Source organism: Excalfactoria chinensis, chromosome 21 (genome assembly GCF_039878825.1).
Source record: "Excalfactoria chinensis isolate bCotChi1 chromosome 21, bCotChi1.hap2, whole genome shotgun sequence".
NCBI lineage: Eukaryota > Metazoa > Chordata > Aves > Galliformes > Phasianidae > Excalfactoria > Excalfactoria chinensis.
Window position 1 is genome coordinate 3,466,894 of NC_092845.1, and position 26,839 is coordinate 3,493,732.

General features: G+C 45.3%; 1 protein-coding gene across 1 annotated transcript in view; it reads right to left on the reverse strand.

Moving 5' to 3' along the window:
- Nucleotides 1-684: 684 nt before the first annotated feature.
- Nucleotides 685-26,839, reverse strand: part of LOC140261354 (uncharacterized) — a 46,612-nt gene continuing 20,457 nt past the window's right edge. The window contains exons 2-34 of the mRNA XM_072354661.1: nucleotides 20,816-20,984; nucleotides 20,002-20,119; nucleotides 19,601-19,688; nucleotides 19,058-19,246; nucleotides 18,617-18,725; nucleotides 18,067-18,266; nucleotides 17,066-17,129; nucleotides 16,843-16,950; nucleotides 13,182-13,374; nucleotides 12,728-12,864; nucleotides 11,966-12,190; nucleotides 11,585-11,726; nucleotides 11,364-11,487; nucleotides 10,085-10,276; nucleotides 9,799-9,936; nucleotides 9,388-9,570; nucleotides 9,090-9,284; nucleotides 8,488-8,636; nucleotides 7,450-7,618; nucleotides 6,776-6,910; nucleotides 6,547-6,690; nucleotides 6,257-6,458; nucleotides 6,024-6,164; nucleotides 5,414-5,596; nucleotides 4,972-5,043; nucleotides 4,540-4,666; nucleotides 4,145-4,284; nucleotides 3,300-3,503; nucleotides 2,796-2,945; nucleotides 2,295-2,474; nucleotides 1,644-1,760; nucleotides 783-1,015; nucleotides 685-729 (exon numbers count right to left, since the gene is read on the reverse strand). Of these exons, the coding sequence (XP_072210762.1) occupies nucleotides 685-729; nucleotides 783-1,015; nucleotides 1,644-1,760; nucleotides 2,295-2,474; nucleotides 2,796-2,945; nucleotides 3,300-3,503; nucleotides 4,145-4,284; nucleotides 4,540-4,666; nucleotides 4,972-5,043; nucleotides 5,414-5,596; nucleotides 6,024-6,164; nucleotides 6,257-6,458; nucleotides 6,547-6,690; nucleotides 6,776-6,910; nucleotides 7,450-7,618; nucleotides 8,488-8,636; nucleotides 9,090-9,284; nucleotides 9,388-9,570; nucleotides 9,799-9,936; nucleotides 10,085-10,276; nucleotides 11,364-11,487; nucleotides 11,585-11,726; nucleotides 11,966-12,190; nucleotides 12,728-12,864; nucleotides 13,182-13,374; nucleotides 16,843-16,950; nucleotides 17,066-17,129; nucleotides 18,067-18,266; nucleotides 18,617-18,725; nucleotides 19,058-19,246; nucleotides 19,601-19,688; nucleotides 20,002-20,119; nucleotides 20,816-20,864 (4,845 nt within the window). The 5' untranslated portion in view covers nucleotides 20,865-20,984. The remainder of the gene's footprint in view (nucleotides 730-782; nucleotides 1,016-1,643; nucleotides 1,761-2,294; nucleotides 2,475-2,795; nucleotides 2,946-3,299; nucleotides 3,504-4,144; nucleotides 4,285-4,539; nucleotides 4,667-4,971; nucleotides 5,044-5,413; nucleotides 5,597-6,023; nucleotides 6,165-6,256; nucleotides 6,459-6,546; nucleotides 6,691-6,775; nucleotides 6,911-7,449; nucleotides 7,619-8,487; nucleotides 8,637-9,089; nucleotides 9,285-9,387; nucleotides 9,571-9,798; nucleotides 9,937-10,084; nucleotides 10,277-11,363; nucleotides 11,488-11,584; nucleotides 11,727-11,965; nucleotides 12,191-12,727; nucleotides 12,865-13,181; nucleotides 13,375-16,842; nucleotides 16,951-17,065; nucleotides 17,130-18,066; nucleotides 18,267-18,616; nucleotides 18,726-19,057; nucleotides 19,247-19,600; nucleotides 19,689-20,001; nucleotides 20,120-20,815; nucleotides 20,985-26,839) is intronic.

Below are 26,839 nucleotides of genomic sequence, written 5' to 3' on the forward strand. Positions count from 1 at the left end.
TAAAACAAGCAATTGATCAGAATTAGCAGCCTCTGAAGGATCTACAGGCCCAAGAAGGAAACCCTAACTTACCTTGGGGACAAGGCTCCGGTTGCTCACTGGGGACACAGTATTCACCCTCAGGGCAAGCATGGCACTTCTCTCCATGGGTCTGTGGCATGTAGGAGCCCGAAGGACATGGTTCTGGACTCTTGGATCCAAGAGGACAAAAGTGACCAAGGGGACACGGAGCTCCTGAGAGTCCATCAGTGGGTGTTGGGGTCTGGGCCCTACTGACACAGTAAAACCTACAGCAGCAAATACAAGAACACACACATTGTTTCAAGAGAGTAAAGACCTCTTGTAGAACATCTCTCCTTCCAGAGCACACAGACACATTCACTCTCCTTTTTACCCTGGGCTGCAGTGTCCTGTGGGGGCCCTCTGCCCAGAGCTGTTGCAATAGTGCCCTCCAGGACAAGGCTGGCAATCCTGCAAACTCCTCCCGCCTTCATTGCCAGACCAGGTACTAGGAGGGCACTTTAAAGGATGTGGTGCACCTGGCAAAATAAGTTGTACCAGAGTGAGGAAACATCACCTCATTATATAGAAAATGAAAAGCTATGCTTCAGGGAAATACGTTACCTTCTGGACAGTAATGACCAGGAGGACAAGGAAATCCTGATTCTCCATCTTGAGGATTTCTTACACGGGCACCAATTCTGCACCAAAATCCCTCAGCACAGTCTCCTAGAAAACAGAATAAAGCACAAAAAGCACATGATGGGTAGTTGTGAACATACCCAGAACAGAACTATACCTGTGGGGGCAGCAAGTCCAGAGGATTCACAGTATTTTCCTGGTGGGCAGCTCTGACATTCTTTGACAGCTTTCAGTTTTTGCCTTGGGCCAAACGTTCCTGCTGGACAGCTGTACTGAGTGCTCCTGCTGGTCCCTGGTGGGCAGTAAAAGCCTTGTGGGCACGGGTAAAGGGTGAAATCAATAACTGGACCCTGCTGGTTGTCACAGTAATAGCCTGCAGAGAGGACAGAGGGGAAAGACCTATATTAGTCACTGAGATGGACTAGGTATGAGCTGCTGCTCCTTGGAAGAAAAGGCTCACCTTCCCAGCACTCTCCATTGGGGGCACTGAGACCAGGACCCTCACAGTAGAAGCCAGAGGGACAAGGTTGGCACTCAGAAAGTGTTCTCCTTCCTGGCAAGCTGGAAAAAGTGCCAGCTGGGCACAGCTTGGGTTCTGCTGACCCTGCAGCTGTGAGAAGAGAAACAAGGCAGAGAGAAATGAATGGTGAGAGAACAAATAAGGATTGTTGCATCTGGGGGCTGGATGAGCATGGAAAGGGCAGCAGTGTAATCTCATTTTCACTCAAAGGTCAAGTAGTGCTGCATGGAAGAGGACAGGTATCGTTAACTTCATTTTGTAACAGGTAACGGAGGTGAAGCTAATTGCATCCTGAAGACAGGCAGCTTCAAGCAAAGAGGCACATGTCACTACTTTCAGAGTATGAGTAAGGAACCAGAAGAATCTGGGACTCGGGTCAGAGCCCAGCAAGTTGGCCATCAGACCCCTCAGAATCACCCATCAGGATCCCAGATATTAAATGCCAAGGAATTGCTGCCCCTGGCTGATGCTGGATACTTACTGCAATAAGACCCTGCAGGGCAGATATTCCCAGTCACATCATCTGTTGGATTAGGGAGGACTGCTCCACCTTTACAGTAAAAGCCAGCAGTACATTCCCCACTAGGCATAGACAGGCCTGAAAGACAGAGAGGGTAATGGCAACCCAAGCATGAACACAAAAGAAAAGCAGGAGGAAAAACCAACTTGGAGCTTCCCTCAGGGTGAACATGACAAGCTGACAGCATTCTATGCCAGTCCAGAGAGACACCAAAGGCAGCTTGCAAGCACCACTGCAACTCTATGAACGTCTCAGGATAAAAACAGATCACATTTAACACATCAAATACTGAAAGGACAGAAAAGAAACAGGAGAAAATGAATCAGCAGTCTGTATTCCAGCACCTGCAGGCTCTGCAGGTTCAGAGAGTATAGAGGAATCTGACAGAGGACCCTGACCCCCTGTATCTACAAACCTATAAAGGGTTCACACTGCTCCTCTGAGGATGGGAACATGGCCATGGAAGCTTAAGGACACACAGAAAATGCTGGATAAACCTGAGTTTATCACCTGGAATCAGAACTTAGCTTTAAGCCTTCTGCTGAGTTGCTAATATGTATTTTAGCTCCCTTTGAAAAGGATCACCCTTGTTTTTCAAACACAGACACCAACCTGAGGCATTGCAGTAAAACCCCGGACGGCAGGGAACAGGCTCTGGGCTTCCCTTGGGGCAATAGAAACCAGCTGTGCACTTCCCTCCAGTAGCAGTAGCTGGGCAGAGGCAGTTGGCACTAGTGTAGTTATCCAGGTCAAAAGGCTGTGAGGTCCAAGCAGCAGAGATGCAAAACCAACCTGAAAACAATTGCAAAGCACCACATCAGCCAAGATGGTCTCACAATCCTGAGTTCAGTACTTTTGCTAAACAGCAACAAGGCTCAATTCTCCTGCCAAAGCAGGCTGTGAATTGCAGACAGATTATTGTTTATGGCTACTAGATCCATCCTACGTGAAGTCTGAACCCATTTGAAAGTCAAGTAGATGCCCAGGCTGCCTTCAGTGGTACTATACACCTACAGACATGCAAGTGACTCAGAGAGGCTGATGGATGGATGCATCCCAAGACACTGCCTTTATGAGCTGTGCATTACAGCAGCCAAACCGATCCAGTCTCACCTGCATCACACTTGCCTGATGGAGCTGTCAAGTTCTCCTTCCCACAGTAGTGCCCAGGTGGGCAGGGCAAGCAGCTGTCCAAGCTTTGTGTCATGGGATCAGGGTTAAAGTAGCCCCGGGGACAGGGAAACTCAGTAGCAAACCTGGTTCCTTTGAAATAAGAGAATCTTTCACAGATTATAGTAGCTTGGCCATTAATCCCAAAGCATCACCTCACAAATCTAGGGATTCTATGACTCCGTGTCATACTGTTGCCAGTTTATCTCAGTGCTGACTTTCACAATGCACAGCTTGGACTTTGCAGCTGTGACAACCTCTATGCACTGCTTAATTGACCAAGGAGGGGCTTAAATGACAGCCTTGACTTAAGAGCTCGGGTGCTTCTACACAGAAGAATTAGATTGACACTCAAAGCATTACTTCACAGGGACCACTTCCTGCCTTTAGAAAGAAGATGTTTCAGCCTGATCAATGGATGACCTCATCCCCCTGTGCCCATCTCACCTTTAGGGCAGTAAAAGCCAGCAGGGCAAGGATTCACACTGTAGCTGGTAGTATTTTCTGGGCAGTAGTACCCTGCAGCACAAGGGAAGCACGCAGCTTGTCTGGTGAGGTTGTTGTAAGTCCCTGCAAGGCAAGCTAAGGGAAAGCTGGCTCCTTCAGGGCAGAAGTGGCTCACAGGACAAGGGCCTCCTGCCTCCCACACACCTAGAACACAAAAGTACAAGGCAAAGCAAAATAAGGGACGATGCCAATAGAGGGAGCCAACTGATGGGGATCTCCACTCAGTTTTGACTTCTGGGATCTGAGAAGATAAATCCAAAGCTTTAAATAGAAGAAGAAAGAAGATAAATCTAAAGCTTTAGAGTTATTCAGTGCTGTGTCTCCTTGTGCTTTTTTCCTCCTTGCTTCAAAGGAAAAGCCACAGCGAACTGTATTTGTGCATGTCAGCTTTCTAAGCACGAGGCTGCACACACACTAAGAATATATAGCTGTCCACTAAGGACCTGGAACTCATCCCTGAAAAATCATTACTTCTTACACATAATAAAGCAGTGAGTGGAAATGAGGCCACTTGCATTGTATGCTGGCAGCCAGAGCTCTCTCAGTGTTCAATGAAAGTGCCTCATTCAGTAACAGAGACTGACCACTTTTTCATCCTTGGTATAAAATGGTATAAACTGGTATAAAATGCACCAGCAAAATTAATTCAGGCGCTTAAATGACCTGAAGCTTAAAGAAGAAACACTGGGGGAAAAGGGAGCATCTTTAAAGCTGTCTATTTCCAAGACCACTAATTATTGGACGCAAGCAGGTGAAGATGCTGACGCTCACACAGTACAACTCACCAGGTGGTGATGGAGAGGAAGCTCCAGCCAGGCAGTAGTACCCAGCTGAGCAGTGCCCTGAGGGTGCTGTGAGGGCAGCAGAGCTGCAGTAATGGCCAGATGGACACAGCATGCAGCTGGATTCCTGCCACATGTATGGCCTATAGGGAGACATAAGCAGGCTTTTTGTTGGCAAGGCTACCAGTTCAGCAGGAAGACCCTCAATGCTTAGACCCCTGGCCAAGTGAAAACAACCATGAGGCTTTCATAATCAGTGCAAGGATGTGTTTAATGAGCATTACTGAGCTGCACCTTAAGGGGGTAAAAGACTCTACAGGCAAGCAAGGAAGGCACTGAATAGTCAGCAGTATGGACAGAGGGATAAACAAAAAGGAAAGGCAACTAGAGAAGCTCACCTGTCTGAGTAAGTGCCCACAGGGCACTGCTGTGGGATACTTGTGCCAGCTGGGCAGAAGTGTCCAGGTGGGCATGGGCCACCAGTGCTGGTGTTTGTGGTTCCGTCAGGGTTTGGGACACTTGCTCCTACATCAGGATGACAGAACAAAGGTTTCCTGAATGATATGGGCTACTATTTGTAGGCCAGTCTGCCCCACAAGCCTAAAGAATAATTTCTACAGCCGGAAGAGAATAACTGCTTCTTTTCCCAGGTCCTCCTACTGGCCTCAGGAAGCAGGTTTTTTACTAGCCATTCCTTGGGGCTATCCTGGCACGCTCTGCAGGAAAATCCAGGGAGAGACTGCACAGAGAAAGTGTAAAACTGTTCCTAAAGAGTACAGCTTTCTACTTTTACACTTCGCCTTTGCCCTTGTGAGCGTTACATTTCATACCTGCTGTGCAGAAGAACCCCGGCCAGCAGGGACCACTTGGAGAGGAGAGACCCCAGTCTCCACAGAACATTCCTGTAAGGCCACAAAGGGAAAAGAGTATCAGTACAAAATAGGAGAGCTGATGTGCTGCATGTACTGAGTGGAAGACAAAGAAGGAGGCTCTGATAGAGCTGGATCCCTCAAGATCAACATTCCAGTTCAAATCACGCTCCACTGGGAGTGTAAAACTAAACTGCTCTCCTACTTACAAAGGATAAAGAAAAGCCACCAAATTTGGCTTACTGGGGGACAACACCAGTGGGACAAAGAATCTACTCTGGCTATTATTATGCTTTCCTTTCCAAGTGGGAAAATCTCAGTGGATTAAGGAGGAGAGAGATGAAGAGATCACCCTCTGATGCTGCTCCATGCGGACAATGAGAGTACTCAGTCATCTCCTCACCTGCAGGGCACTTCTGGCACCTCTCAGCCTGGCTGAGTCCATAAGAAGGGTTGAAAGTCCCAGGGGGACAAGGATAAAAACTGATTCCTGTTCTCTGAGGGCAATAGAAGCCAGGAGGGCAGCGGCGTCGCAGTCCTTTAGGACAGTGGAACCCAGCAGGACATGGAAAACATTTGTCTTGACCTACAGAGGGAATAAGTCATGAACTGGAAGAAGATGCCACACACACAACTTTCTCCTACCAAGTCGTGCACTTAAAGAAGCAGCAGATACAACAGTTTACTCAGTCCCAGTAACCTCACATCACACCGCCAGGTGGCAGGCAGAACAGTGAGGAAGCTGGGTTAATAGCTCACTTAGTATCAACTGCTACAAACCCTTTTGACCTGCGTTCTGGAGGGGTGAATTGTACTCTCTATGTGACATCAGATAAATAAAAGGTAGGGGAAAAAACAACAACCAACCAATCAAGGATCCCCTCCTCTGTCCCAAGGAAAACACTGAGAACAGTTAGCAGCTATCAACTGCTGCTCTTGGGTGCAGACAAAGAATAGAGTTTGCTTCTAGCTTTCCCCAGCCACATTGAGGCTGCAATAATCCAGTTCCTGACCTGTTGCATTGCTGTATTCGCCACTGGCGCAGGGAGAAGGTGCTGCTGAGCCTGCAGGGCAGAAATGGCCTCGAGGACAGATATCTCCAGTGACACCATCCTCTGGCTTTGCAGTCTTTGCCCCTCCTGTGCAGTAGTAGCCTTAAAAGAAGAAAACACGTAAGTCTTCTCTGTCACACAAACTCCCCCCTTGAATTTCTGAGTAGCTAAAAAGGGTTCTGGTTTTGTCTCACCTTGTGCACAAAGTCCTACGGGAACATCTTGGCCAGACATACTGCAGAAGAAGCCAGGGGCACAAGGAAGACACCAAGTGGCATCCTGGGCTCCCCTCTTGTCATTCCAGGTGCCAGCAGGGCAGGCCATCTCTTTTGGGTGTGCTGTGCCAGCAGGGCAATAATATCCCGGTTGACAAAGATCTCCAAACGAAAGGCCCACCTGAAGCAAAGGAAATGAGATTAATACAGTTCACATAGCTTTTGTAGTGCCTAATGGTCTGCAGCAACACAAGATATTGAGTACGCACAGGTGAGGAGCTGCTGGACCCTTGGCTGCAGTAATACCCAGGCTGGCAAAGTCCTTCTGGCTCAGTCAGACCTGCCATGCTGCAGTACATGCCTGCTGGGCAGGGTTTGCATGAACCTGCCCCAAGCACATCTGTATACATTCCCTGCACATAAACAGAGAATGAATGAACTCCAAGGGACTGGAAACCTCCTGAAAAGTACTGTTTAAAAAACATGTTGGATTCTTACCACTGGACAAGGGAGAGGCAGAGAACTTCCACCCAAGCAAAAATGCCCTTTTGGACAAGGCTGGGCTTCAGCCAGACCCATCTCATTGCAGAACGTTCCCTCTGGACAGTCCCTGCAATGAGACTGACCACGGTCCTATAAAGGGAATGTGAGAAAGAATTCGGTAGATGCACAGCAATATTGCTTATAATGTGAACAAAGCAGCTTTGTACATTCTACCAAGCTCAGAGACTCCCTGCTACAATATACACACCCTGAAGCATTAGAACAGTCAAACAACAAAAGATTCGTGGCATCCAAATAGCACCTTGTGCCGGTAAAGCAGCAGTAGACACAGCCTATATCTAACATGGCAGTAAGGGGCTGCACAACTATGCACAGGGCAATTCACCTATGCTAGAGTAAAGCTTCCTCAACCCACATTAGCATCAAGGAACCACACTGAACTGGTGGACCTGGTGTTCCATCCTCAATCTTCCCAGCTCTGCACAGTTCTACTGTTGCAAGGCAGAAACAAGGATGGCGGTGATTGCCCAGCTCACCAAAAAAACCCAAGTCCCTCTTTTTTACAGCTCTCTACTTATAAACACTTCATAGATGACTATTTGCACCCTTGTACAATGGCTCTGAAGACCCCACAAGCATCTCAGAGTACATACTCCTCTAATACTCACAGGCTGGAAGCTGCCAAGAGGACACGGCTCTGGCTTGAAAGCTCCTATTGAGGAATAATGCCCTTCCATGACCACATGCTGAAGAGCACTTTTGGCACCACCTGTACAGTAGTATCCAGGCTCACATGGTCCCGAGGGAGCTTGGGTATTTGTCCCATCACAGTAAAGGCTTTGCATGGTGGGGAGAAAAATAAAGACATTGGGTGGCAAGAGTTTGTCACTCGTTAGGACAGTGCCCATACAAAAATCCCCCTCAGTCTACCTGCAATCTCATTCCTGATCACTTACAGGCCTTGAATGGAAGTTACAGAACATACACATCACTTCTCATTGCATCCTCTTTAGAGACCAAGTACTGTAGCTTTAACCTGGGAAGAATCCCCCCCTGTATAATCACAGAGCTGCATCTGCATATTCGTGTGGTCTGAATAAAGAAATCTGGATTCTCTCAGCTCATTGGATTCCACCCCGTGGAGACCTACAACTCCATCCCAGGAAAACACCATAATGACAGTTCATGTGCCACTAAGCCCCAGAGATGATCTTGCATTCACTGTCACGGCAGCATGAAGATACAGCCACCTGAAAGGCACACTGCTCATAGCTAACGACTTGCATGCATTTGATGGAGAGGTGAAAGCCAATGCTAAATCCACACCTCCTCTTTCAGAATCTGATGTGTAATCCTGGCATCATTAAGAGGAATGTAACACAGCGGTGAGTTATATAATCTGGTAATACATAAAGGACTATCCAAACAGTACTAATGAGAATGTTTAAGCAGGAGTTGCTAGGTCAGGCCATCCAGCACTACAGATATAATGAGTCTTGCTAGATGCTAACGAACAGCAAATGCTGGGGGGCAACTCAGTTCAAGTTCTTTATAGTAAATCATCTAATACAGGCATACAGCAATGGAGAGAGCTGGCAGCACATTTGTTGGGAACAGAGGGAGCACTGCAAAAGGGCTGGAGGTAAGGCTGTGCTGCTTTTGCAGTGAGACAGAACTGACTTGTAATCAGCAAACATTGCACTCACCCAGGTGGGCAGTCCAAGCACTGACCAAGGCTTCTGAGCCCACTCACATTGCTGTAGGTTCCTGGAGGACAGGGGATGGGTAAAGGGGAGCCAGGTGGGCAGTATGCCCCTGCAGGACACACATCTCCTGTCACACCATCCGTAGGCAACTGCAATTGAAAAAGGGCATCATGTAAGAAAGGAGAAAACTGGGTTAATATAGTAAAGGCATCATACTGATGTGGGCTCAGGGCAACACCAGGGAGAAAAATAGAGACTTTCACTGCTGTACAGTGAACAGATGATGCCTCTTTAAGGGGAATGTAGTAAACACTGAAAGAAGAAATAAGGATGAACTTGTTCACACTGGTAATCCCACTGCAATTCACTCCCACTGAACTTTTCACCTGGATGTTTAACCTAGCTCCACTTTTAGTTAAGGTGATGGCAGTATTTAGAGGGAAAGCTACAGAATGGTTATGCTCCCTTGGAGGGCAGCAGAGTGGCCTTCCTGCCGTTAACTTGGATGAGCGCAACGTAAAGCTATGGCTCTTGAAGTCACTGGGTCAGAAACACCTGACCACAACGTAACACAAAGAGGTAAGGAGAAAAGCTTGACTTACTGCAGTAAAGGCCCTGCCCTGGCAGTAGAACCCAGCCTTGCAGGGACCACTTGGCCCAGTCTGCCCTGGAGTAGCACAGTAGAAACCACGGCCACATGGGCTGCACTCTGATGGTCCAGACAGTCCCTTTTTGTTACTGTAGGTTCCCTCTGGGCAGGGCTCAGGTTTAGAGCTGCCTTCACCACAGTAAAAGCCCTGAAAGACAAAGTCAACTTAATACAGCATTCAGGACTGTTCTATTTAATACATCCCCCACATGCAGCTTCTTCTATTAGATAACCACTGAAGAATAACTCACTATGGGGCAAGCTTTGGGCTCTGTCAAGGCAGGAGAATCACAGTAGCTCCCAGCTGGACACAGTTTGCACCTGTCTTCATCTTCTGCACTGGAATTATCCCAGAAGAATCCAGGGGTGCAGGGGAAGGAGAAAGGGAATCCAGTTCCTGGAGGGCAGTTGTAGCCAAGTGGACAATCTCCAGTCTACAAAGCAAAGCTGACAGTGAGTGTGGTTTTGTCATTCTTCTCTGGTAGGGAAGCGAGATATACTAAGATTCAATACAGAAAGATCCAAACTTCATTAACAACAGCCTGAAATTTTAACTACAGGAAACTGTAAAACATAGGCACTGACAGACAAAAGGCAAAGGAAAACCAAAAAGCACACATCAAGTAGGCTTCGTACGTTGGAAGAAGCTGGGCTATGCTTACAGGGGATGGAATTCCTGAAGGCTCAGTCCCAGCTCTGTAGCAGTACTTCCCCGCAGGGCACAGTGAGCATTCCTCAGCACTGCTGAGTCCCTTCTGTCTACCATAGGTCCCATTGGGGCAAGGTTTCGCATCTGAGCCCTTGAAATGAGATAGAAAAACAGGTCTTACACAACTGCCGCATCCCATAAGGCCCACATGCAGCAGATGAAGCTACAAGAATATTCTTTTCCAATTAGTGGGAATGAACGTAGAAAAGCAGCCCAAAGGCCAAAGCAGGTACACTCACAGCATCTCCTTGGGGACAGTAGAAGCCCCTCGGGCAGGAGTTTGCATGGGCCTCTGGAGCGACAGCCTGTCCTTCTGGGCACCGGAGACCTGCTGGGCAAACCATGGCCAGCAGCATCACCTCCCGGCTGGTGTGCTCACTAGCACAGTAATGTCCAACCGAGCACGGCAAGCAGGAGCCAGAACCTTGGTCCTACAACATGGAATGACATCCCTTTAAAAGCCTTCCATCTAATCTAACCTATAAACAACAATCAGCAGGGTATTCAGTGTATTCACGCTGCCAGCAAGAGTGCTTGGTAATATGAACCCTGTCCTTCCTTGGGGTTATCCATGTGAAGGGCTCTGAGCCTCAAAACAGTCAATCCAACACCTTCTGCCAACAGTAACAGAGAAAAACAAACACATTCCCTCATCTTTCCTTGTCACACTGAACTGCAAAGTGCAAATGAGAGATAATCAGGGTCCATTTGTCATAGGTAAGTAAATCTCCATCATTTATCTCGTCTCCAATCTTAATGAACGGTTCTAGTGGTAACCACAAAAGTTGTGCAGTGATAGAAAAATAGCCTGGACAGAAGACTGACACATCATCTCCCCCTCAATAGTCAAATCTAATAATTATCATTACTCATTACAGTTTGGGGGCAGAGAAATTTGCCTCAGCACTACCTTGAGATGCAGTTATGCCATCCACCATTCCTTTCTGGGGCTTCATTTCACTGTTGTACCTTCCACAGCCAAACAATTTGCTTAACTGCGCTGCAATCCAATTCTTCCTTCAAAGCATGATCTAAATATGGATGTTTGCTCTGCCATTCCCATGCAATACTTACACCAACAATGAAAACTAAAACAAATCACCCAAATCCAAAGCATCCATCCAACAGCACGCTGCCAAGTGAGTGATGGATGAAAGGATGAGATTGCTACTGCAAAGCCTCAGGAGTGGGAGTGACTGCAAGAAGAGTATTGGATGTGATGCACTTCCAGCATCGTGTCTGGAGCAGCGCCAGGCCTGATCATTCAGAAACACGAGGAACGTTCCCAGTGCAGTTTCTAGACTGGCACTTTCATTATTTAAAGGGTCAGCACAGGTGGGCAATATTGTTTAAAGCACTGCATGCAATCTCCTCAAATACCCGAACTCGTAATGCAAGCAGATTGCCTCGTTCCAACGCCTCCTTTGAGGGGTATATCTATCCTTCAGCTCCTCTTTCTACCAAAATCATCCACTCTTTACATTGAACAGATGCCAAGATAAAATCATTGCTGCTTACTGAGAAGTTGCCAGCACCACATGTTCGAGGTGTAACAGTGCCAAGGTCAGGGCAGTAGTAACCTCCAGGGCAAGGGACACAGTCTGCAGCCACCCCTGCACCATGTTCTGCACGGTAAGTTCCTCTACAGGAGAAAAGACAGTAGTAGAAAAAGTCACTAATGGAAGCAAAGCAACAAAGAAAAGGACAGTGTGTTTCTGGTTTGCATGCAGTGTACTTACATAGGGCAAAGAACTGGCTTGGAGGTGCCACTGGGGCAAAACGCCCCAGCAGGGCAGGCAGTGCAGTCCTCCACTTTGCTATTTCCCAGCCTGGTACCATAAGTTCCTGCAGGGCAGGGGTGCTGTGTGCCTCTCCAGGTACCTTCCCAAGAAAAGAGCAAGGAAACATTTCAATTCCTATTAAAGCTTTGAAAAGTGAAAGCAATAACACCCTTGGTTCTTAGTTGCTGTTAAGTGCTTACATGAGTTATGTGTAACTGATGTGTAACTGCATACTTTGTACACATAAGCATGCATGTGCATGTGTGTGTACATATATATATACACACACACATATATACTGAAGTAAAATTTCTTTCATTTCTAGCTAAAACCGCCTACCTTGAGGGCAGTAGTGCCCTGAGCTGCACATGCCAGAAGGTGCATGAGATCCTCCCACACAAAACCAGCCTGCAGGGCACAGCAAGCACTCCTCTGCTGATTTCAGCCTTGTCCTATTGCTCCAGGTGCCCGGGGCACACTTGTGCTGTGCTGCGTGCTTTGTGCCTGGTGGGCAGTAGTGACCAACTGGACACGGAGCAGGAGGCTTCTGTTTTCCCCCTGTTCCTGCAAATATTAATGTAAAGAGATGAAATGTAGCCTATTGTGCAGCATGCTGGCTTCAGACAATCCAACTCCTTTGGTCTGTTTTCAGCTGCATCAAGTCTTCTCCTTTCACACCTTTCCTCCATTCAAAATGAGATAATAATTACTTTCTCCATTGACAAGAGGCTGTCACTGAACTGGCTACTAAAGCAATTATTTCCAGCCTTGAGAACCCTGCAGGGTGCCTCTGTCCAAACCTGACAGACGTTACATCGAAGAGGCCATCAGCACTCAAAATATTTGGATACTGTAAGAAATGGCTGCTTCTGTGTCACTAAGTTAAAGCAACAACCATGAGTATCAAGGGAAAGAATCAGACTAGAACTAAACTCAACCTGTCCAGAAGGTACAGCAGCCTCTGCAGTAACACCAAACCCTACACTGATACCTTTTTCCCCCCTTTTACATCACTGATCACTCAGTGACCTGCTCGTATCATCACTGGGGGGGACACAAGGTACCAAAGAACACCATTCACTTCGCCATAGAACCACATACCTCTAACACAGAAATATCCAGCAGGACACTTCTCACACTGGGACTTATCAAAGAGGTCAAAGCTGTCACCAACTGTTCCTGGAGGACAGGCATTGCTGGGCAAATGCGGGCTGGATGACCCCGTTGGACACACGTACCTAAAATAACACAGCAGGCTGGTCAGGGGCAATGGTTCAGTGCAAGAGGGAGGCAAACTCTGAGCCCAGCCAATGTAATGTGATGAATGGTACAGCTGGAAAAAAAAAGCAGCCACATCTGCTGTGCTTCAGAAAGTTCTTCCACCAACACAGCCCACATCACAGAGATTTACCAGAAACTGTAATAAAACCTCAACGTTTCAGAGGATACCTCTATGCAAAGAAAAAACAACACCAATTAAAGCTAGTAACACCACAACAGGGATGAACTATATTTACAGACATATAGGAAAGCATAGAAAACAACCAAGGCTTACCCTGGTAAGCACTCAGAGTCAGGCTGGGCTAATCCAGCCTGGGTGCAAGCTCTTCCTGCTGGGCAGGCTCTGCAGTCAGTGGCTTCATCCTGTCCTTGGAGAGGATTGTATGTACCTGGCTGGCATGGTGCTGGGTGACTTCCTCCAGCAGGACAGAAATACCCAGCAGGACACTTCATACACAACCCATTTCCTAAAGACAAAGAAGGCATTCAGAGTCCCGAACGGAGCACGGCTTGCTGATAAAACAGTCTTGCAAATTGCAATCCCTTTACTTTCACCTACAGCAAGAAAGCATAATGGAAGTTTATTCATAACAGCAATGAAGTTAGCGCAAAGCCAGAAGGTGGTGGTATTGGATTAGCTGATTATTACTGTGACTGAGTGGCTCCTGGAAGCAGTAGAACCATCTGGACTACGTTGGTAATAAGAGGAGTAAGATGCATTGAAAAACAAACACATCAGCCTGAAAACACACTCTGATGGAGGTAGATTTAATAACCTCAGCACTTCCGTCGTACAGGAGCCTGGGGTCTCCACAAAAGCTGGGCTGTTTCCATGTTTGTACTCTGAATGCCGAGAGAACTGAATGAGTTTTGCAGACTGGAGATGGACTCAATAAAAATGAATGGAATGGCAGCCACCTGAGCTGCGTCTCTAAAATCTAAGACATGCCTGAACTGCAGCTTAAAGGGAACACAGGCAAGATCAATAAGTAGCGAAACAATGCTTCCTTACTGCTTTTGTCACGTTCACAAAGTGCGTTTCATTATGGGATGTCCCCAGATGCTTCACTTAGTGAAAAGGAAACACACATTTAGCACAGGAATATCTACTATCCACTGAGTCAAAGCTGCCAAGTGCACAAAGCAAATACAGCGATACCGGCTGTGAAGGGAATGCAATGAAGCAGTGTTATTGTGGCTCCCAAGAACACTTCCAGGATGAACCTCAATGGAGGGGGGTAAGTACATCACACTGACTGTGCTCTAATGCAGGTGGGGAACACAAACTAAGACCACCATATGGCTCAAAATATTTTCCAGCATGTCAGAGTTAATTCTTATGTCCCTTGCCTGTTTTGTAGGCAGCATTGTGCCATCTCTGCCAAGCTTTCCTTAGGAGAGTACATTACAGAATGTACTACAGGCATAGGATATCAGCTTACATGATTAAACTGGAAGTGTTTGCAAGTCGTATCTCCTTTGCATCTCCTACAGTGTTTGCTCAGGTGCCATTGGCCCTGTCTCTTGAATGCGGCTGCCTTGATGAGATGCCAGCTTTGCTCCTCACTGCATCACATAAATGCAATTCTGCTTTTAATTTCAGAAGTGGGTGGAAAGCAGCAATTTCCTAGTCTTAGCTGGTGAGCAAAAAACTCATTCAACAGTCAAGATGCTTTAGCAGCTGAGTCATTCGCTAGAAAAGAAATGATCAAATAGAAAAAATATGGGGCTCGAATCGAAAGAGATAATTATTTCCTCAGCACACGTACCTCTCTGAGGCACGGGGCACAGTAACTGTAAATGGGGATGGAGCAACCACACTCTAGGATTCCATTCCTGGCAGTGCACCTGGTGATTTGTGCCCCTGGACAAAGCATTCTGGACTTGGTCCAAAGCTTGCTTTTGTAATGGAGTTCATCCCCTGAACCTCTCCAATGCTATTTTCCCATTTATATAGCAGCATTAAGAACAGAGCAGCATTTTTATACTGCTGAAAGAGACCCCGAGGTACTCTGAAATGTTCAAAACCAGAGTCGGCATAAGAAACATGCGAGTGTTGCAGGGGAAGCCTCGTGCTTACATCCTTGCAAACACATCAGAACATCACCTGTGGCTTCTACAGCTTCTGAAAGCACAAACTGCAGTGCTGGTTTATTGTCATAATAAAAAGTTTCAACTGATCCGTACTGCAATTTCACCTTGCTGCAAAAATGAGCCTGAGACTGTTTTGATTGATTCACATGCATGCAAATGGAGCATCGCTGTCCCAAACGCAAGGCATTCTGTTGGCTTTACCACATCGCTCCCTAACAGACCTGCTGGATGACACTGAGCACATCATTTCAGTTTGCTGCTTGATTATTTCCACTGGAAATACAATTATCACCTTTCCCTTTACTGAAACTTCTTAGAAATCTCTACGCAGGGTAGATATGTAAGTGCTGAGGTCCACATCCACACAGGGAGCTCCAGTGAAATAGACATTAAACGCCTGTGGATGCAGCAGCTCTACACTGAGCTGTAGTTCTGCTAATAACAGGACTCTTGAAGGTCAAGTTTTAATATGGGATGGATTTTAATTTAAGACAAGTCCATCTGGTTGCTGATTCTGCCAGCTGTGTCTCTTACAGAACGTAAAGCTGTACAATATCCTTCAGGTTTGGCACCAAAAGGCAAATACAGTCCTACAAAGGATCAGATCCCAAATATCCTCATTCCGGCCCTATCAGCTTGAAACCTTTTTACTGAGATAGTGAAAATCTTTCACCAGTGCTTTATAAATTGCTAATCAACAACAGTTTCCTGGATCAGGCCCCCAGTTCTCATGCAGCACACACATTCATGAAGGTCTCCTCTCTTTCAGAGGCAGCTATCCATGCAATCCATTCCATTAAGAACAGAAAGATTAAGGAGGTAGCATTCATTAGGACAACTGTCACAACAGGTCATTGGCTGCATCACTGATCTCCTGTTCTAACAGATGTCAGCAGTGAATAAAGTAACCCTGTTTATTAATGGAGGGTACTACAGGAGTGACCTCGGCACAAGAGCATCCCTGCAGAAATATGGACAGCACTCTGCATGCATTGCCACTGGATATCCAGTGGGATCCAGACAGCTGAGTGACAGCTGTGGACTTCTTATATTCACACATTGAGAAGAATAAACTCCTAACTGTGACCTGCTTGCTGAAGGACTTAGCTTTGACACAGCCAATTGAATCAAGCTAACCACCATGCAATGCTGTACACACAATGACTCGTGCAGTGTTGGGAGAAGGGAGGGCTGTATTCACTATGACACTTTTTCCTACCCTTCCCCACTCCAATTGTACACCTTGCCTCACCTCGATTCCTCCAGTGGCATATTTCTCTCCAGAACCTCTCCAAACAGGCAGACTCTGAAAACCTTTCAGTCTCTAAGCTACAAAGTATGCTGCAAACCTGGCTGTCGCTGTCTCACATGTGAAAGGTTAACTTTACAGCTTGGATACCTCCAGATGAACTGTCTTTGGCTTTGATAAATGTGGTAGCCCCAGGGATTCACTCACCCTACTGAGTAGATGAGGGCAGTGGCTGCACAGTGCTAGCGGAGCAATAAAAGACAGCACGACTGACAATAAATAAAGCTCTCCCACATGCAGAACGCAGTTTATTTGCAGCCTCTCTCAACAGACTTTTGTTTCTCATTGTTAATCTCTTCCCAAGAAATTATAACCCAAGGACAATGTATTTAGTAAAATACTAGTAACTAATGGATGCTACACTGCCAGTCCGGTGATTTATAGGAGATTCCATGTTCCTTTCATCCAGCTCTAACATAGCCTTAAATAGACCTTAACAAGTAAGCATTGTAACCATCACCCCCTTCCTAAACATTTACTTCACACTGATGTAGAGCAAGAATTATCACTCCTACTGCAAAATAACACATACCAGGTAAGAACGAAGAGCTGCTGCTGGGCATGAGGATCCCCTCTTTGGGCTTGAAGGTCCCTGCTGGGCATGGAGGAGTATCTGTAGGGCTGTCTGCACAGTAGTGACCTATAGAAAAGAACACAACTTATAGTTTAGAAGCAACGTTCTCAAACAACTCACTTAAAACCCTTCTATTAGTTGCATACTCAGTGATGCTCATGGCCCAGCTAGAATGAATTACTTTTTCTAAGTAAGATTTTGTAAGACTTGATATCAAATGCTTTACTAAACTCCAGATGGATTATCTGAAGAGAGTGAAAAAGAAAAATGGATTTAACTGTGCAATAAAACTGACACTGCTATGTTGAAATATATTGCTATGTATCAGCATAGCAATGACACTTCATTCACACGCACGCAACACTTAAGTACACAGATTATATATAATTAAAGTCAGTCAAACTCTGCAAAAGAACGCTGAGAATCTTCAAGCCTCTCTGGCTTATGATGGTATTGAAGCTCCTTACCATCTTCGCAAGTAGTCTGGATCATTTACTCTGATTTACAAGAGCTGATGGAGAACATGCCCAATGGAACACACAGGACTAATTTTAAACACCGAAGCATTGAATTTCAGCATTGGATACTCAACATGTAACCTCATTGATCATCTATTGAGAGATTTTCCCTTGCTCTCCCCAGGTTCTGCTGTTGATACACTTAAGCTGAAATCTGACCTCAGCCTTTGGTTGATCTTGTGTCGTAAACAATAATGCGGTAGCAAATCTGTCACTGTGAAATCCACGCACTGACATGGCCCACAGCACTTACTCAAACTTCTTCTAAGTATGGTCTACAAATGGTCCCTTAAGCCCAAAGGACACAGCATTTCCTGGGTTATTATTTTTAAACGAGTCTCTATGGGACACCAATAAATAGTTAAGTATAACATGATACACAAAGATGTCATCACTTCCCTGGTACAGCTTATGTACAACAGATTACTTATTTGCTATGCTTTCATACACAAATCTCAGGCACTGGAAATACAGCAAACTCCTCTATTTTGTCATCTGTGTGTTATTATAGCAGCATCTAATAAACCACTGAGGTTTTGGTCTATCACAATCTCTGTAGCTATTCTATTTCTCCATCTACTAGGAGGTGAGGTATCCAGAAGTACAGGAACTCTTCATTATTTAATAAAAAGGACTCTAATTACAGATGTAAGAATCAAGTTACTAGGTTCAGTGACTCTGCAGGAGGCACCTGGAGCTGCTCATTAAACATTTCATCTTCACATGCAAGACAAGGCTTAGAGGGGAAGGGATGGCTTGGTAGGACGGCAGATTGTGAACAGCATCCCTGTAGTGACATTAAATATTCCTTTGCAAAATCACAGCTACACCACGCTCTCCCTGTCAGCCCATATTTCTTGGGTTCTGCTGGGTAGAAAATGTGAATTAAAACCTGATTATACGTGCAGGGAATTATCAGTAATAGCACAACTACCTGCAGCACTAAATATTTCCTATTACCAAGTACTGCAAAAAAAAAGAAAGGAATAGAATCTGTGTGGAGGGACCTTGAGGGTGTACCAAAGCCCCACAAGAAAAGATCCCAAGAGAAAGCAAACCTCAGGCTACCAAATCCTCAGCAGGCTTCTATTCACTCTCTAGAACATATAGAGGACATGACAGATTTTAACGTTGAAGAAAACTTTTTGGTAACAGGTAGTCTCCTTCAATTTCTGTCTTAATGACTAAAGAAGACACTCATGAGACGCACTCACCTGCTGGACAGGGCTGGCATATCAGCATGTCTTCAGCAGAGACAGAACCATGGGCATAATTAACACAACGAGTGTAGCTTGGATCTGGCTCCTGCCCGGCCAAACAGGGCTAAAGGGAAAGAAACAGAAGCTCATACCAATGGGCCTCTGATGCTCACAACTATGTCCAGAGGAGACCTGAGTCAGGACATGAATCAGTACTGCATTCTTTCTTGTGCTTCCTCCCCTCTCAAATCTATTCTCCAGAGTTAATTTCTAGCAACAAACTTACTCCAAGCTCCTTTGGGTCCTCAAACGAGGGCTTTAATGGAAAGCAGAAGATCTGAGCACTGATAATCTCCAATTTTAGATAAGAAACATGCATCCTGACAATACATTCACATTCAGGTCCCACCTGTCAGAAAAGCTGACCTTGAAAAAATAACATGCTTGTTTTTGTACCTGCCTGCTCCTTCCATCTGGGCAGACATGGTTCTCTGGGCAGCCCAGGCACTCCAACTCTCCCTCTGGAGAATACTGGCCAGGACTGCAGCTCCTCTGCACACCACTATGTGGATCACACGAATAGCCATCAGGGCATGCACGACATCCAGCTCCATTCTCCAGGCTGAGATAGCCTTCGGGACAGACCTGCAGCGTTATCACAAGCAGCATCAGATCCAGAGAAACATATTCTTTACATGAATATGTGCAGCTCAAACAGTAGAAAGGATTGTGTTCAAATTTCAACCTCCACACCAGGAAGAGTTCATAGAAGCACAGAATGATTCATTGAACTCTCCTACAAACTCTTCAGTTCATGGAGTTCCCAACATGTATTTTATTCTACCATCATTACTGTAAAGAATGAACTAAGGCAGTGCTGCCCACTGTCTGCATGGATGGACACGAAATGAGATGACTCAAAATATGTGGCAGAAAATGTAGAGATGTGGAATACACTCCTTCCCCCTGTCTGTTCTTCTTCCCTGCTCATCTGCTTACCCGGCAGGCTACGATGTCCACTTGAGCTGTAAGTTCATTAGCTGTTCCCAATGGGCATTTCCTTGGAGCTTTTTGACCGCCAGGGCAACTGGAAGAAAAACAATGAGTTTTAAAACCAATCTCTTTCACTTCCATCTTCTAAAAGCCAGTACGGTGTTGTGCAGCTACAAGACCATCCCCATCTACTCAAACATAGAATTATGAATTCAAACCAGATCACTCCAGAACCTCAAAGGGAGCTTCTACATATTTAGTCTTTCAGGAGATAAGATGCAATGCTTGGATTGCACATCCAGAGGCAGAATTTGCAGCATGAGACCTAGCAACCCAAACTTAGGGTTCAAGTCAACCTGTCTTTTTATTGCAGAAGCACTGAGAGAGGAGGAAGGGAGGAGACTTACTAGAAGCCAGTTGGACATTCCAAGCAGTTGCCAGCTGTGTAGTAATGTCCCTGCCTGCAGTCTATGAGACACTGGGTCTGGCAGTCTACATCACTCTCTGTTGAGAGGGAAGAGGTCCCTAGAAGAAAGCAGAAGAAAATATACCTCATTTATTCTATTTTTATTCATTCATTTATTTCTCAGAGCAAGCTGTCTGTTCCGCACTCAAATGAGCATCTCTGCGCTGTTAGCTGAAAACCTTGTCACATTTGATTCCTTCCTGCCTCTGAAAAAATTAGCATCCCCCCTTCCCGGCCTATTTTCTCCCATGAATTAATTAAAAACAAAAAAAAATAACCCACAAAAAACACCCATAGTATTGAAAGAACAGCAGCCAGACCCAAGAGTTTATAACCAGAGCAAGCCAAACAACTGTCATCTCTAATGCCTTACAGCCTTCAGAAGGTAACAGTGTCAGCACTAACACAACAGCAAGTCTGTCTGAATAAGGAAGTTATCCACTCACCTGTCAGGAAGATCCTAAGGCTACAGAATAAGATCAGCCAACTCAAAGCATTAGCCATGGGGGCTGGTAAACAATTGCTAAAGAAATGCTCAGATGTTATGCTGAAAACATTACTTGAACATCTGGTGTTGCCTCTACTGAAGCCCAACGTAACCAAATCCCTCTCACGTAATCACTTTCCAATAGAGCCCGGAGTGAAATGAACACCGTGCGGCAGCAAGATGGCTCAAGAGGTAAAAGAGCAGAAAAATACCCCATAGTGCTAGTGCTAAAAAGAGAGAAAACTCGTTTAAACAAGATAATGTATACCTTCCGAGCATCCTGTGGGCAAGGAGATTGAAAGGCTCTTTGTCCTCATCTTGCATGTCTGTCTGGCTGCTCAGAAAGATAACACCGTAGGGTCACAAAGTTATTCTTCAGTGTCTACATGAAATATTTCCTTCTTGCAAACTGTTTGTTCTGCAGTGTCAGGTTCTTCCTGGAAGTTAAAAAGCCAGGTGAATTCTTCCTGAAACTCCATTCTCCCCTGTAATGTACTCTGTCTTCTAGCTAAGTTTTCCTGTTCCAAGAAATACCCTTTGATGATACACAAGACTAAACTTTGTGAAAGCACTGGCGGTGCTGGGGAGCAAAGAGAAGTCATGCTCTACAGCAATAGCAAAGCAAGCAGAGCATATCCCAAAGCAATTTCATGCACATCCTACTTCAGAGCAGCCTTGTTTTTAAAGTGTTCTCCTACTTTTAGAAGTAACATAAAAAATTCAAGATTCAGCACCTGCTCCAGCGAAAACTGCAAAGGGATCCTTCTTCCCCCCCGTAAATCACAATATCCTCTCTTTGCTTCTAGAACCTCCTGGAAGCCCAACAATATTGAGGGCTTTGGAAACAGATCGATTACTGGCAACAGAAGGAAAAACACTCTTCTGTCTTCCAAGTTTCACGCTGATGCAATTCCACTGGGAGGCAAGAGCCAGCATGAGGCTGCTTGTAGGTTCACATGGAATTAATGGGGAGCCCTTTTGTCCAAAACATTAAAACAATGGCAAAAAACTAAACCCTCCTCCTCTTCCATTTGCCCATAGTTTCTATTAAGAGACCCACACAGCTACTCAAGTGCCGTCTCATTCCTGCAAGCCCTTCTAGATGGCAGATGAGGAGGAAAACTGAGTTCAGTGAAAGCAAAGCTCCTTTTGGAAAGCACAGTCCTACCTACATACAAAGCTGCAGGGAGAAATAGCTTTTATTTAGCTTTACTGTTCAGAAAACATCCTTTGCAATTCGGACCAGAACACACAGCTCACGTTACCCTTGAATCACTCAAGTGCTCCCATGGATGATTATGTCACAGCATTTCTAGATGGCAGGGAGCAGAAGTCCTAACCATGGTGGCAGAACATCCACAAACAGGGTTCAAGCCTGCCTTCCTAACTAGCAAAGCACCATCTGTTGCACTTTATAAAGTCTTTAATTAAACTCCTCCAGTAGAACTCAGATATGTCTTTTTCTTCCTATTCTACAAACAATTCCTGGAAATCTCTGCAATTATCTTGTATTACAGACAAGAATTGCCAATTAAAACCTAATCAACACAGTGTAAAGGCAGGCACCAGGCCAAGTGCTTCTAATTTTCTTCCCATTTTCGACCTGCTTGCCCTTTGTACTTCAGAAAGTTCAGAGAAGACAGAAGATGCAATAGAAGGCAGAGAAGGAGAGAAAAACTTCACTTTCACTTCCCTAATTAACTGGAATTCTTGGATTTATGCACGGGTAGCTCACAGGTCACAACCAGTGCAAGACAAAAGGCAAGGAATGCATCTGCTGCATGGCTGGTGGCTCACCTGGGGGATAGAACACTGACTCGATGCTCAGATGTGGTCAGTGCTCCTTCTGATCTGCTGAACCAGAGCTCACAGGGATCAGTGCCTCACAGTGTGTCACCCATTGGTACAGCACATAGAGACTGTTTTCTTGCTGCATAAAATTGCACAATTGCTTTACCTTGCATGCTGTTTTGCATGCTAAGCTCTATCCCTACCAAACTAACAAAATTAAATGGTGAATTTACCAAGGCAATAAACTTCTGAGAGAGAGAGAGAAATTACATGGTTATAACATAAAATAACAGGAAGATCTCCAGGCAAATTCAGATTAAGATGCAGTACTTCTTCCCCACATCACCTCCAATGGCCCCAATGAAGGCAACCAATGGACCAGGGCAGCATAAAGCAGAGCAAGGAAAGGTAGAGGGGCAGAAAGCAAGGGAGGAATCCCAGCTCTAGAGGAATCAGTAGCAAAACACTTCTGGATTTGTACAGGGTTAAGATTTCATGCAACAGTGCCCACATCTTGTATCAGAACCACTTCTGTTAAACACAGCTTCGAGAGAGTGAATTATGACCAACAGTAAATAACAAAAACTTGCTGCATCAACAAAACCTCACAGCATTTCTATACAAAAGAAGCATTAGGGGCAGCAAAGGTGGTCAAAGACATACAGCCCAAGATGCATGAGGCTTCTGTGTCAGAAGTCTCCAAGGCCAAAGTAACAGCACAAGTGTCAAAGCCTAGGAAAAAAATACTGCAGCGAGTGCCAGCAGCAGAATAGAGAATGAAAAGACATTTGGAAGGGAAAAAAAAAAAACCCAGCCTTTCAAAAACATCAGGCTGGTAATCTATCAAAGGCTGCAAAGTGTTAGATTAAGGGACCTCGTATGACCCATCAGAGGCACTCGGCAAGTTTGCAGTCTCTTCATTGTGAAGTACTGGAAAAAACCTGATGCTTCTAATGGAATCCTCAGATTCAGATATTAAAGTGATGAATGGCTTCTAACGGGACAGACAAAACCAATGTGCCTGTTCAGCCAGGAGCAGAAACTTCACACTAGTGAAACCCACCAGGAATTCAACCGAAAGGCAAAAGCATTAAATATTAAATAGACAGTGCAGTTACCTGAGTGCAGAGACAGAACGTGCTACAGCCCTGCAGGCAGCACAGAGTTGGTTGAGGATGGTCACAGCACCACCACAATGCACCTGTATGCCCAGCAGTTCCTTCACACACAAAATCCAGCAATTCTAAGTATTGCATATTGAACATATTCTTCCACAGTGCTGAGAGGAGAGCCTGGCCTTCCAGGACATGCACTGACAGGTAGATGTGGTTCAAACCTGGAGCATCATGCAAATCAGCTGGTCCATATCAGACCATTGGAAAGACATTAGTCTCCTACCACACGTCCTTACAGCAGGAGCTGTCTGAAAGCTATTACCAATCAGAGTTGGAGCTCTAGCAACTTCTACTCTGTTGCTTCCCACTGCATTCGTGTCCTATTGTGCTACTTGCCTCAGACCAAGAGAAATGGATATTTATGCCTCATTATATCCATCTCCAGAAATGCTGCCATTAGCCTCTCCAAACAAGTCAAAACAACAACAGGATCTTGGTTTCAGGGTCCTCTCAGTCTTATTTTGCCACTCGGAGATGGTTGGGTGCCTATTTATCCCTGGAAGCTATATACAGCCTGTATTGTGCAACTACATTTGGAGCTGAAGAGATGCCTTGCAGCAGAAGTGTTCTCTAAGAGCAGGAAAATCATGCTAGTTCTACATACAATACCGACGTACCCTCCAGAATAATGACTCCGAAATAGTTCAGAATCATTATTTCTGATAGGCTTAAATGCCTCAATAACCACTTCATCTTTTTCTGCTGTTACTTCCCATAGAGGTGCCACAACTTCACCTATAAAGAAAAAAAGCGCTTGAAGATCTTAAGATCCATGCGGTTGTGCAGGCTTCCTTTCTTCCAAGTGTTGAAAAATCAGCCCTCCTCTCCCTCGCAATGACATCGACCAGCTTTTACCATTGCCTTTCTGAACCTCAACCACATCACTAAGGAGAATATAGCACCAGATACTGCTATATCCCATCTGGCTATAATGAACAGAAGAGATTAAACTTCACTTGCCTTAGCTCTAAAGTTATTGTTAAAATAACCTATTCTTTTCAACTACAGCTACATGGCACATAATAGCATCTCTTCTGTTCTGCCTCATTCAGGAGATAGCACTGTTAAGTGCATCTACTCTTTCTTTCCCCCCTGAAAGATCTAGTGTTTCAAGAGGAAATCTAAACATGGAACACAGCTTTAAGAGTAGGTACATTTAATACAGGAACTGGTTGCCAGGTATATTCTCCCATATTAATGGCACAAGAGCAGGACAGCAAACGTTCTTGGGATGCTGAGGGACTCAAGTAAACACCCAGAGGAACTGCTGCTGTGCCAGCCAACAGCAGCTACAAGCAGCAGCTGTATCACTGGGTCCTATAACACTGCCATAGACCTTTTAAGTGCTGAGATCCCCAACTTCAAGACCTCCTTCTGCCTCAGCAAGAGCCAAACAGATCCACACAATACCAGTTTCAGTTGCTGACTGCACAAGATTCAGACATCAGCCTAACCCAAAAAAAGCTGCATGTATTCAGCAGGCATCAAAACAGTCCCCAAGTCAGTGCTATCTGTGAACTCCTGATCCACAGAACTGCTGTATTTTAAGAAGTTTCTTCCATCTGTGCTCCTCCAAATATAACTGAGTATATTATCAAGAACATCTGTCACAGACTGAAGTGCTCCGCACAGCCCTTGAGAGACAAGCAGATAAACTGATCTTAAGCATTTCGGATATACATTCGGGCTTTGTGCTGCATCCTAAATGTGCAAGGTGCTAATATACTCTCTCATTCACTCCCTCTTGATACCTGATTACCCCTCTTTCCCCTCAGCTCCAGTTGCACGCTTACACAGCAAACTACTGCATGAAATTATGATCAGCAGGCAACTGTCTCACTGATATTTACCCAGCTCAGACTCACCCCCAAGACATGCCTTATTTATAGACCAGACGCACAGTCATACCTTGAGTTAACCATCTTTTCTTCTTACTTGCTGTTCCCGACAATCAAAGCCTGGGTAGTGAACTAGCCCTGTTTAAATTCCTGTTTAGCCTAGCATGAAATTGCTTCCCAGGTAGTGATTAATTCTGCTGCAACACTTCCCCCTCATTGGGCAATGTGCTCTTTGGGAAGCCCATGCTAAACCACAGCTTCCCTATTATCAGGGGTGTCAGTAGTTGTGTCAAACACATGCCCTTGAGCATCTCCCATCAGTTATAGCACCTCTTATTAGTTCCAGTGTGGTTTTGAGGTCAGTTAGCTTATCCCAAACAAAATGGACAGACCATGACAGAATGATTGCTGGCTCACCATTAGGAAGAAAACATTCTATTGCAAAAGCTTGTTTTATACCTACAGGGATTAAAATCTAACTGGATCAGAAGTGACTGGTAGGGAGAAAAAACTGCAGAACCAAACTCCCTGTTTTCCTCTGGATTCTTATATCATTTACATTTGAGAAATGGCTATTGAAATTCCACCTAAACCACCCCATGTTTTGGATGGCCGGTTTTCCTTTAGAAATCCACACTATTTACAAAACATTCTGTGTAAAGATGGCTTTCATTTTCTCCTTTCTCCATCCCCCCCAGTTCAGCAGAAAATATCATTCCAAAGCCAGCTCTGACCAATTTGTATTCAGAATGGTTATTGCTTTAATTATTGTTTGTACATGAAATTTCCAAGAGCAGCCCTCATAGGGGACATCTGCAGCTTGCCAGCTGAGCAGCTGGCTGAGAGATGGCTCATGGGTTCTTTCCCTCTTCCTCAGTATGAGGTCCCATCTGATGCTCAAGCAGAACCTGACATCCAGACCTGAGGCTGCCACCTAGGATATGATGGACATGCCCATCCCACACCGTAAAGAGTTCTGATAGTCCCTATAGCTCAGAGTAAGCTAGCAGACATGCAAGGGGCATGACGTTGTGCAGATACAGCCCAAGTCTCAGAAGCAGAATGAAGATATTTCATCTAGCTGCCCTGAATAACACCAGTTAGCTCATAGAGCAGCAGCTGAAGTCCTTTGCAGTACACTGCTCTATGCAATGGCAACAGTCAGCAAAACCCTGCCATCACATCCCCCAGCTTCAGGTTCCCTTCTCATTCAACAGGACAACACCACAAGCACATAACGTGATACTCATCAACACAACTCATGCACTATTCCAGTCCTAACAAACTCCTTCCATTTAGTGGGCCTTCACCAGTTGCAATAGATTTGGAAAAGCCGTATTAGATACTCCTAAAGGCTTTCAACCAACATTTCATTGTCAAAAGCACAAGGAAAACGGGATTTGCATTTAAATTAGATTGTGTGCCCCGAAAATAACCCTACCCCAAATATAGTTAAAGCTTTTCTATACGCCATTCACAAGAAAAACG